The sequence below is a fragment of the Triturus cristatus genome, chromosome 2_2 (assembly GCF_964204655.1).
Source record: "Triturus cristatus chromosome 2_2, aTriCri1.1, whole genome shotgun sequence".
Taxonomy (NCBI): Eukaryota; Metazoa; Chordata; class Amphibia; order Caudata; family Salamandridae; genus Triturus; species Triturus cristatus.
This window is the reverse complement of record NC_140582.1, coordinates 578,263,632-578,276,014: the sequence shown is the minus strand read 5'-3', so window position 1 is coordinate 578,276,014 and position 12,383 is coordinate 578,263,632. Positions and strand designations below refer to the sequence as shown.

At 44.6% G+C, this 12,383-nt stretch overlaps 1 protein-coding gene across 1 annotated transcript in view; it reads right to left on the bottom strand.

The window, feature by feature from the left end:
- Positions 1-12,383, bottom strand: part of RXFP1 (relaxin family peptide receptor 1) — a 1,268,256-nt gene that overhangs the window by 404,963 nt on the left and 850,910 nt on the right. The window contains exon 3 of the mRNA XM_085641728.1: positions 979-1,077. Coding sequence (XP_085497854.1) covers positions 979-1,077 — 99 coding nt within the window. The remainder of the gene's footprint in view (positions 1-978; positions 1,078-12,383) is intronic.

Here is a 12,383-nt window from a genome sequence, read left to right as displayed (position 1 = left end):
TTTGTGCTGATTTTGCTGTGCAGGACAAACATCCAGCGCTGAAAATCAACGCGAACAGCGTGACCAAATGCACTCCGCCGCTTGTGGAACTCTGCTTAGCTCGGCAGAGTTTTTTAGTCACTACGTGAAGTTTCGTGTAGTGGAACTCCACAAACTCTGCCCACGTCTAGTAAAAAGACCCTGCTACGCCTTGAGATTTCCAATACTTCTTTAGTATTACACATTCCGTGCTGACTAAAAAGTTTGCACATCGTCACTGCAGTATTTTACCAGGACGTCACCACACCGCAAGTCTCGGGAAAATATTTAATTTACATTTCTCTCATTAGCCATTCGACCGATTCTCTTTAACGCATGGTCAAAAGGGGTTAAACACATGTCTGCTACAACTTTTCTAACCCGCCCAGCAGCATCTAATGTTTAACACAGAGTAGTGCCTATTGCCTAAATGCAGTCGCGGAGCCAGTGTGTCATGGGCCCTAGTGCACCACATCAATAATCAGGCTTCAGTGGCCCCTCAGAGCTTATTGCACTGGTGCCACTGCACCTGCTATACCAATGGAAGCTACGTCTCTGCCTCCAAATTAGAAAACGTTGATTACTTTAGAAACAGATTTCCTTATCACTCAAGAAAAAAATGTCAAAATCTATTTACACGGATACGTGTAAGGAACACATATGTAAGGAATTTATATCCCTTACTTTGAATCCAGCCCCTTCCAGGTTTTCACAAGTAGACACAAGCTGATTATAGGGCTGGTCATAAGGCCGATACCAGCCGGTGCAGAATTTCACATCAATAAGTAAAGCAAGAGAAAAGGACAGCATAGCTCAACACTGTTCTCTAACCAGCCTTATGGCAAAATATTACATTTACATAAATGTCAGCATTATACTGCAGGAATCTAGAATTTAGTGCTGCTAATGAGGAATCCTGTTCTATAATTAGTATCATATCGAAAATGTTGAACTACTTACAGCACTCAGCTGGCTTCACTTCAAGCAGATATGAAGAAATAACTTCGTAGTGCTTTTCATAAAGTTTGTCAAGTTGTTGAGACCATCCATTGTTGTCTCCTAAGAAGAAATCAGATATTTGTTAGTGATTAATCTTTTCCCCTTCCTCCAATATGGTTATTCATTCAAAATATGGTTAAGTGCTTGGTCAGTACAGTCACAAAGTTATAAAAAGCTGAGGTGTATTGGTAAATGGATACATGTTATTTTTGGTGGCTTTTAAGGACGAGGCTGGTAATCTCATCCCAGTTCATAGTTCAAGAGTGGACCTCACCAAACGCCATCATCTGCAATGCAACACACATTTACAGCCATGTAGGTATTCTCAAGAAAATATTAATATATTCGAAATGTATGGAACCAAATCCCCCTTTTGTTTCCATCCCGGTGGTTAAAAACTGGCAGTGAGTTTCTGAATTGGGCCCCTTGATTTTTGTGTGCTGACAGAGTTGTGTGGCATATTATTGGACCGCTGCAGCTCAAGGTGACCCAGGTGGATTGAGAAACAGAGATTGAGATTCTCGTGATCTCAGGCTCTGGAATGAGTAATATACAAACACCCAAAACATCCCATACTATGCCCAGTATTAATTGCAGTACGCACCAATAAATTATCAAATTAAGCATCAGCTTTGGAGAATTATGTAATATGGTAAAAGCAAACTATGCGGTATATTAAACATTTAAACGTTTGCAGCACATTCTGTGCCACCATTATCAAGCAGTTATGAGATTTTACAACACTTTGGTACCACACCAGTTAGGAATCCCTAGACTTATACCAATTTCTCCCCACTCACACCAAGCTAGCTGATTGTCAGCCTATTGTGAGTACGGTTTCAACTCTTCAGCATTGGCCTTCGAGGCAATTAGTGGCATCTCGGATCCATACCTTTCGACAAAGCTTTCACCACATACCCTTTATACACACACTCTCCTGTCCATACTGACACTACCCTCAAGTCAAAAAGGGTGATTTCCTGAAAATTACTAAAAACCCATCCATAGAACATTTTCCTCAGCCAAGTGTGGGCCAATCTCTCCTTCTCACATTCACGTCGGCACTCAAAGCCCAATTCCCCAGGTTTTGAAGGATTATGCATTTTTATGTGGTTTCTATGTGCACTTGGAGGCTGCTCGACAGCTTCCAGGGCATGTGCTGTGTGACCCCTACACATGGAAAATAATTGGCGCGCTTTAATGGGCTAATTGAGTTTCAAATAAGGGCAGAGTAAAGTGGTGAAGAAATTGTTCAAGTGGCAAAAAAAGTAGAAGTCCCATGTGGGCTTGCACCACCGGCATGGGTGACTCTAAAATCAGGGCGTCAGGACTGCCCCTGCAACCCTTACTAGGTGCAGACCAAGCTGCAGCACGCACAAGTTGAAATAAACTTTTTGACAGGCATGAAAGACTATGTCTAACATTAGTGTGTTGGGTATACAATGTGCCTTTGTGTCCACACTACCTCAATGCATCATGTGTAGAGCAGAGACATAGCAAGCATGAGGCGGGAATATCGCAGCACTTGGAGGATTCGAAGTGTAAATTAGTGTATAGTGTGGAACAGCCTTTCAATTATTTAGTCAACGCCTGCTGTAAGCATAAACACCATACTTCTCTAGCATAGAGAGCAGATAGAAAGAACATCGTTGTGGCATTTTTTATTTATTCAAAAGATAACTAATTGGCGAGTTTAGCTTTAAACTAGGTGACTCTCATACCACTTCAACATCTGCACCCGAAACTGGGTGGCCTCCAAACTGGATCTGCAGGAAGGAAGGGGGAGGCTGATTAGAGGAATATTCACTTACGCTCCCTCAAGAATATCAGAGGAGGGGAGTGAACAATTGACATCATCTAGCCGCACAAATCCAGGTAGGAAGCTTGACATTAGCATGTTTGTATGATCCCAGGAGGATTGTGTGGGTTTGTCTTTGATACTGGCCATGCCGCAAGCTTTATGTCACATACCGCTTGCCAATTTAGGAGGCTCTCTGGCCACAGTACCAGGCTTGGCAAATTTTGCACGGGAGTGGAGAGGGGGGGTTAAACCACAATTTTGGTATTTAAATTTGTTTACTATCATATACAAATCAAACCAATGGAAGGAGTGAGACACACATATGGTACCTACCTCCTGCCACCCTAAACAGATCATAACAAACAAAAGAATTGGCAGCTGTTTAAAGATGTAATCCAACTACCCCAACTAAATATGAATAATGTAAAGCATTAGAACTCCAACTCCGGCCTGCCTCTCAACCTGTGATTTGCCTTTGGAAAAGAACAATGGGAATGAGGGGTGAACTAACGTAAGCTTATAGCTTATTGTAAAATATAGATTTGTGGCAAATTATTTTAATAAACTCAAAAGAATTATACATAAAACATAAACAACAAAGCAAAGACCGAGACTCTGATTAGGTTGGCTGTTAGACTTGTATATCCTGGTATATCTTTAATTAGAAAGTCCCTTGTTAGGAGCACTGTAGGACGTTTCAGCCCCTGTTGTTGAACAGAGGACATAATTCATTAGCATCAACTATTAAGCAATTTATTCCCTAGAATTAGTCAATTGCTTTATCAAGTTATTGAAATGGTAATCCTCTCCTCTTCTGAAGGTGTGATCTTCCATTGCCCTTACAAAACTTTGTGTTTTACAAAAAACTGAAAATATGTGTTCTTACCTTATATTATCCTATCCCCAAATTATCATCATGGTGAAAATGATAGAGACGTTGCCGTCATCAAATTAGAGGCTCGTTAACTATTCTACTGCACCTAATCAGAATTTAGGGTGTGACACATGACTGAGGCTATGTTTCTCACATCCTTGTAGCCCTGGTAATTGGCTGCATGTCTGTCCTTAGCATCATCTTCACCTTCCAAGCATTCTTTGACATAAGCAAGCAAAGGGTACATCTGTTGTGATGTGGCGATGGTATGCTTCCTTTTAGGGCACAGCCTGCTTATTCTGGTAAAGGACACTGCATGTGCAAGTGGTCCCTGTCAGCCCCAGCCCCTAGTGGTCCCTGTCAGCCCTAATTCTATTAACTCTTTTGGGTTCCTATAAGACACCCATGTGGTTCAATGTGCTTGTTAGAACATTAGGAAACAGGAAGCATGAGGAGGCAAGGTCTGTAGGCCAATAACCTGCTGATGAACCAAGAGGTCTATACATCCCTCTCAAGTAACACAGATACATACATTGTCTCAGAAACCAAAAGCAGCCCTGGCAAAAATGTTCAATCCAGCCCTAGCTAAAATGTTCAAACCATCCATCACTCCCTTCCTGTCTCTTTCTTTCCAATATCTCTCTTTCTCTTTTTCCCTGTTTCCATTTATCATGGAGAGCTGGAGACAGCTGCAGAGGCAGTCAAAGTTAAAAAAGAAAACAATTGCCCCAGTCTCCTGGGGAAATGCCCAGTGGTATAAAAAGCCACTCTGCCCAGCACAGAGTGCCTCAGCAAAGCTTCCATTTTTAAGTAGCTGATTTGACTGAGAATGAGCACACCAATGTTTGATACAAGAATGTCTGGAAAACCATCATTAAATCCAACTGATTCTTTTAATAATGGCTTTGGAGTCCGTGTAAGAAGTGTGAAACTGACAACTGCAGTCTGAACATGCTGTACTTTCTTTGGGAGCCTAGAGAATCGGGACACCTGTCATCCTCCTCTTATGAGGAATCTACTTATTTGTCAATTTTCTCTGATTATGGCAAAAATTTCCACAAGATATTTATGTTGGACTTACCGAAAAACAACTAAATAGTGAAAAAAAGCAGTTGCTTGAAACCTAAAATATATTAAGACCCTGTAGTATGAGGCTCACATTCTCCTGTGTTTTGACACCAGCGACAATTTTGTAACCAAAGAATGTTCTCTTTATGCAGGTTAAAGCAATTCATGACTTGGAGCCAATCTCCTGAATGATTCAACTGCATTCAATGGTTATAGATTGAACTTGCCTTCCAAACTGAGGGACAGTACATTCTGGGGTTCTCAGTGGCAGCTTGATGCACAAAGGTGGAGCCCCATAATTTAGTCTCCACCCTTTTTACGTCATATCAGTGCATTTATATATTCATCAATTACATTTATATTAAAAGTGTTTCTTGATTTCATTAACATTTTTAATCTATTTATTTTATTTTTGTATTTTTATTTTTTATTTTGATAGAATCATGGACAATACATTTGTGGAGACAGGCAGTGTCATGAAATGGGCGGTGGAATCAGGACTGTGAAGTTTAAAACTCTGAGACCTACGGCGAGAGTAGTCATGGATGTTATTGAGGGAAGAAAGGAATCTGATAGCACAGGGAAGAAATTTGTTCCTAAGGAGTCCTTTGAATTTTTTCTTGAAGGAAATAGTTGATGGATTCATTCTTACTTCAGGGGTCAAGGTTGTTAGAAATGGGATTTCTGGTTGGCTAAGGCGTGCGCCAAAGCCAGGCAGAAACCACCACTGTAAGTCAGGGCTGGGGAGTTACACGCCAAAGAAAACCCCTGCTCACCCCCTTAGTAGCTTGGCACGAGCAGTCAGGCTTATCCCGGAGGCAATGTGTAAAGCGTTTGCGCGCGCACCCAGCAACGACACCCAAGGCCCACCACAAAAGAAACTCCACACAAGGTTATATATAAAAATAGCCTTTGTATTATACCAAAACACATAAGATAATATTCACACAATTTACACTGTGCCAACTGGCACTGGGCGGAATTTACAGGGGACTATTTACACAAGACAGGGCCACATGGACCACTGTCAGAATTAGCACAAATCACCAATTGTAAATGTAGACATGTAGAACAAATAATAAATGCAGCGCACAACCAGTAACCACTGGTAAAAGGTAAGTACACCCTACGCAATCCTAAACACCTTAGGCATGTATCACGCAGGGAACCAGGAACTCACTAGCATAACCTATACTAGGAAAACAGTCTCCTACGCATAGACACAGTTAGGAAAAAATAGCATAAAGGCAATGCACCTTGCGTAAAAGTACACAGGTAGAAATAACCATGTACCCTAGGTGAGGGCACAACACAGAAAAACTGTCCCCCAGGCCAACTTGGCCTCTCAGGGGGCTCAAACGCCCTTTGTCCAAAATGTCAGGGCTGGGCTGCGCAGGCAGCGTAAGTAAAAGCGCACAGGGGCACACCTAAACATTGCAGCTGCCCACTAAGTGCTGGGCAGCTGGTAAAATGAGCCTGGGCACTGGGAACATGGGAGTCCCGCTCGGGGACTCTGAGAATCGATTATGCCCCAAAGTGTGGCAGCGGCCGCAACTGCGGCATCGCTGTGGAAATCAGCAACCCCTGGCACTGGCACTCACTGTGCCGCTAAAGCCCCACTCCAGGACTTTAAACAGAATGGCCGCCAAATGCTGTTTCCGGCGTTAATTCTACTGCTGGGAAAGCACCTTTTGTATCCCCAAAGGTGCGTGCACGCGCCCGTCACAGAAAGGGCGCTGTCCTCAAATATTGCCCCCGCTGCCTTAATATCACCAGGAGGACGTTTCCTGGAGTATGGCCTTCATGGTAGCACGGACTGTGCTATCTCTGCAACATCACCACCCTCCGTTAATGCGCGGGCCGCCAGCAGCGAGTTCCCGCACCACCACTTCAATTCTCCCCTTTTCACCGGCTCCGGTTCAAGACCCGAGCCGGTTACCTTTTAGATGCGGCGGGGACTTGGCCGGGCCTGTAGGTCTCCGGGAGGCAGCTTCCTTCTTCGGTCACGCTCCCCAGCTCTCAGGCGCTCTGTCGTCTTCGGCGGTAGAGTGGGGGGGGCGAAGACGCCGGGCGCTTCGTGGAGACGCAGCGCGGCTCTGTTAGGGCGAGTCTCCTGTTGCCTGGCAACCTGCAACGCTGGGGCCAATCTCAGCGCGGCAGGTCTCTGACGTAGGCGGGTCCAAGGAAACAGTTCCTGCGAGGTTCCCGGGCCGGCGGCGGCGATCCCTTCGGGGCACCGCGCTTCTGCAAGTACAACAGCGGGGTGGGCTCCCGCTGTTTCAAGTAACCACAAAGCGGTAATTAGGCGGGGTAGGCACCCGCTTCGTGAATAGGACCAAAAACCGGCAAAGATGCGGGGTGGGCTCCCATGACGTAGATAAGTGGACTTGCGGGGGAATCTCCACGCCGGGGCTTCCCCTTTCACAATGATCGCAGCTTCGAGCTGCAGGTTAAACAACCAGACACGTTGCTCCTCTTGAATAGAAATAGAGCGCTCACCAGGGCACAAGTCCAGCGCTCTGCCCCAAAATTAAGTGAAGCTTTCCTCCAACTGCAAAGATAAAGGGCTCCCAGGCGCTGTAGCACAAAGTCTCCAGGAAGGAAGAACCAGAGGATCTTTGGGACTGGGGAGACCCCAGCAAGGCGCAGCCAGGCAGGCCAGCACGCAGGGACCCCCAGGAAACAGCAGCTGGGTCCCGCGGCGGTTCCTCCTGGCCGAGTGTCCCCTCAAGAACACAAGCACGACAGAACATTTTACATGGGGTCGTAGCCCCTTTTCATATACACATTTCCTTTGTCTCAGGCCGCAGGGTTAAGGGAAAACCAGATGCAACTGGTTTTGAAGTAATCTGTTGTGCTCAGCCCCTCTCCCCATTCACTGGACAGGCTAGGGACATCAGTCGCACCACAGGGGGCGGAGCCAGCATTGTGTGGGGAAAGCCCAGCCCTATTCAGGTCCCAGGTGTACTCCTCCCACCCATCTGGATGTAAATCTCCCTATCCACCACTGGGGCAGACCCATCCTGACTCCTCGAGCCAGACACACCAGCCAATCACAAGCCGGACAGTCACTTCACATTTATGCCAGTGGCTCTTCTACACTAGACACAGTAACGCCACACACATCATCGCGCAGCATTCACTCTCACGAATTTGCACATACCAAACTCGACCCTGCACTCCTCACGCATCAGGAACTACCATGGACACACACATTCCCCATGCATTCCTATGGGAGGGCAGGTCAGTCTCATTCAATGTACCACAGAGCGCACACACTTTCCACTGGGACACAGTGTAAAAGCGCCTAGAGGCCTAAAACCACTTACACAACATAGGGAAAAAGCTAGGATAATTACAAAAAGTTTTGGGGTTGAACCCGCCAGAAGGGCCAAGTCCAACAAAGGTGTTCCAGATTCTCTGTGCCATCCCAGAGCAAGATGGCTTGAAAGTTTTTTTCTTATAGAATCTTTGTGGTTTTAGAAGAAATGTGTTGGAGGGTCTTGCAGATCTGGAGCCGTCGGAAAGTTCCAGCTTCTGAGCAAGATACCTAGGGGTTTTAAAGTGGAGGGCTTTATGTGTCATGCAGGCAATTTTTAGCTAGATTTTAGCTTCGAATGTGAACTATTTAAGGGATTTCAGATCAGGGGTGATGTGGTTGTTTCTTTTGGAGGCAGTGATGAGCCTTGCAGCAGCGTTGAGTGAAGCCCTTAGAGGAGCCAGTCTGGATCTGGGCAACCCCGAGAGGGTTGCGCTTCCATAGTCCAACCTGGGAATCACTAGAGCTTGCGCTGCATTCTTGAAGTCGTCGAGGGGTGGAAGGGTTTTAGTTTTCTTAGAATGTTCGATTGGTGATTCGCCCCTTTGGTGGCGGCACTGAAGTGCTTCTGCATGTTGAGAGTCTTGTCAAGAATGCATCCCAGTGATCTCACTGAGTCACTGACCTGTGGAATATAGCTGAGGGCGGTTAGATGTTTCAATCTTTCTTCAATGAACGGTGGCTGGCTATTAGAGCTATTAGGAATTCGGTTTTATGAGTGTATAACTAAAGGTAATTGAATGCTAGTCAATTTTGAGTTTTCTGAAGTGTTGAGTTAAGGGAGCTGTTGGCTTCTGGGGAAACAACTTTTAAGTGAAGTTGTGTATCATCCGCATACATATGGAAGTGGATATTGGAAGAGCTAAATATTTCCGTTAGAGGCTCCATGAACAGGTTGAAGAGATGGGGCGAAAGTGAGGAGCTCTGGAGAACGCCTAATGTGACTGGAGTGGTCTGCGATGGTGAATGATTCATCTTTCCTCTTTGAGTCCTGTTTTGTAGATGAGAGGTGAACCAGTTAAGGACTGTTCCTGTTAGTCCCACATGGTGTTCCAAGAGATCTAGTAGGTTGTCATGCTTAACTGTATCGAATGCAGATGATAGGTCAAGCATGATTAAGAGACAAAATTGTTTTTTATCCAGCATTTTTTGTGCATCATCCACTATATGTGCCCTGGGTGAAAGCCAGATTGAAATTTGCCTACTAGTTGGAATTGTTCAATGTGGTTACAAAGTTGGATGTGAACACTTTTCTCAAGGATCTTTGCCAGGGTAGTAAAATTGGAGATGGGTTGAAAGTTGTTTAAGAAATTTTGATCTGATTTTGACTTTTAGGGGATGGGGAAAACTTGAACAGTTTTTAGGCAATCCGGAATAGTGCCTTGGTGGAGGGAGGCATTAGCAATCTTGGTCCAGAGTGGGAGCATCGAGGGCAAGATCTGCTTGAAGAAGTTGGGAGGTAGAGGGTCATTGATTTGGTTTGAGGGTTTCAGGAATGTTAGAATCTTGTGGACAGCACTTTCATCAAAGTTTTTGAAACAGTTCCATGATGCATTGTTTTTGGGGAAGTGCCCAATGGGATATGAAGGAATAGTAGTCTGGGAGGCGGAGAGGATGGGTTGAGGGCCATGTTACCAGACCGTCTGCAGGTCTTTTTGCATGGTTTCTGTCTTCTGTATAAAGCAGAAGGCAAATTCCTCACAATTTGGTAGTGGACTAGAACCAGCGGGAGAGAGATTGGGTGTGCAGTTTGATTGTAATTTTATAAGCTCAATACGTTTTTGGAATGGTTGCTGGCTTGATCCAACTGGTTTCGGAAGAAACTTGCTTTAGAATTTCTGATGCTTTTGCAGTATCTGTTCTTCAAGGATCTCAGGTGCTTGAGGTGTTCAAGGGATGGAACTGATCTCCACTGACATTCAGCAAGTCTCAAGTTGCGCATTTGTGTGTTGAGATTGCCATTTTACCAGGGTTTGTAGTCTTTTAACAACACTTTTTAGCTGTAGTGGAGCGATAGAGTCAAGGACATTTTTCATTGAGTGTTTGAAGTGATTTGTTAGATCATGGAAATCTGCTATCTCGCCAAGAGGGGGCAGGGTGTTGTGGCAAAGAGAGGTCTGTTGATTATGTTTGATGTTGTGCATGCTCTTTTTCAACCTATGGTATCTATCGGGATACAGAAAGTTGTTCCTCTCTGTAATAATATGAGTGGGTCTTTGTAAGTCTGCTTTGAGGCTATGAAAGTTTTTTGCAATCTCATCCAACCAGTATTCTAGAATGTTGCAGCGGTGGGATGTCAGGCCTGTGGCCGGCGGGCAGGGGGCTAGGGGGCGATGCCAGTGGGGCTAGAGTGCTGATATAAAGAGTGAGAAGGCACAGGGCTGCAAGGAGGTTTAGGGATAGGATCGGCGTTAGCTGGGGGATATCACAGGAGATAGGAGAGAGGGAGTGCCAATGGTAAGTCATTGGCTGTTAATGGGGGATTAGCAAACTGGAGAAACCGTGGGTGAGGTGGGAGAGGGGTGAAGGGTCTACTCAGGGTATTTTTAGTGTGTACCTCTGAAGTAAAGTATCTGGGTGAGGGATGATATTGTGAACTAGAGGAGTGAGTAGAAGAATCTGACCCACAGGGAGATGGAGAGTTGGTGTTAGAAAAGTCTGGGACGGTGGAGAGATTGGAATCCAATGCAGTTTTCATGATGAGAGGGAAGAAGTATTCGAATAATTTAAGGTGGTGATCTGAGGACTGGATGAGGATAATACCATTATTGTAGATGGTGATGGAACCTGCTGTTCTGCAGGCCGATGAAGGTGCTACTGAAAGTTTGATACCCTGAGGGGTTTTCCTTGTTGAAGGGATCGAGAGTAGTGAGGGCAAGGCCTTTCTCCATTGTGCTTGTCTATTTGTATAAAAATGAGGTCACTTATTAGGGTTCCTTTGTTCGTGCAAAAGTAGGGGTCAAAACCAAGGTTTCTGGATGAAGTTTGAGGAGTCTGTGTTGTTAGGTCTTGGATGCTTTTTCGATAGATTAGGGGGGGCAGTTAATTTTATCATCAAAATGACCAGCTGGCTACAGGTTTTCATTGGTTGTTCGAGAGGTTCCATGACAGAAGCAAGCTGTACAAGTGGTGGCAGAGGGGGGTGGAGGAGTTGGGGTGACGATGAGGATGCAGGAGTGGGGCTAGAGCATGTAACTGTAGGAGGGCATCAGATAAAGTCAAAGTTCACACATAGAAGTTGAGTAAGAAATTCTTAACAGTTCCATAGTTGCCAGCATTTAGAAAAAAATCCTGGGACAGTTTGCAGCACAGCACTGCTGGAGATAGAAAGTATTTGTTTGCATACCTGTTTGAAATGAAGAGGAACAGTTTCTGCAATTTGCTGGGGCTGTCCCTGCAAAAACAGGACCGTTGGCAACTATGCAGTTCATGCAGATAATGGTAAAGGTAGCATATAAGAGATGAATAGATGCTTCAATACCATCCATGCATTAAGGTGGTCATAATGAGAGACTATCTCATTTATACCAACCTTTCAGAACAATGGAAAAAACATGTGTGATGCATTTAAATATTTTAATAATATGTAAACATAGCAGACACTAAGGATTCACATAGAAATGTGTAAACAATCAACTGACCAATGTAATAATGTAGTTTTTATGTTCATGTCTCACATTCATTCTTAAAATGCATATGTATATGCACAATCGTGTAATCGAAGTTGATGTTGACCATTGAGTTAACTTTAGGCCCTAATTGGAAATGTGTTTTAACCCTGCTTGTATGCTGTTTCTTCCTTTTGCAGGTGTGTTATCCTGCTTCTTGTTAGCTATAGAAAGACTCATTGTTTGAATTAGACGACTGATAGTGTGGCCTGCAGGGAGGTATCTGGCAACAAACTAGGAGAAATAATGGTAAAAAAGACCTTGTGTTTATCATGTACCAGGATGGTGGGAAGCTTAAGATTCAGTTCTGCAGTCCCAGTTTTGATGAGATGAGAAACTTAAAGAAGTGTGCGGATGCCTCTCTCAGTTAACAATTCAGTTGGTTCCTGGTGATGTAAGAAGAGACAAGGATGTTTTTGAAGCTGCTGTTGTATCTAATTGGTGTTTCCATAGTTAGCTAGGCAGACTTTCCCTTAACTCTGAGAGGAAACAGATCTCTCTGCTGAGTTCTTGCCTGAGTTTAGAGTTTTATGCTGAACATTCTTTTCCCGAACTTCTACAGACGTTCTATCTTATGTTGACACCTTCCCTGCCCCCGTGATAGAAATCCCCTTTAGCAAACTTTATCCTTATCCT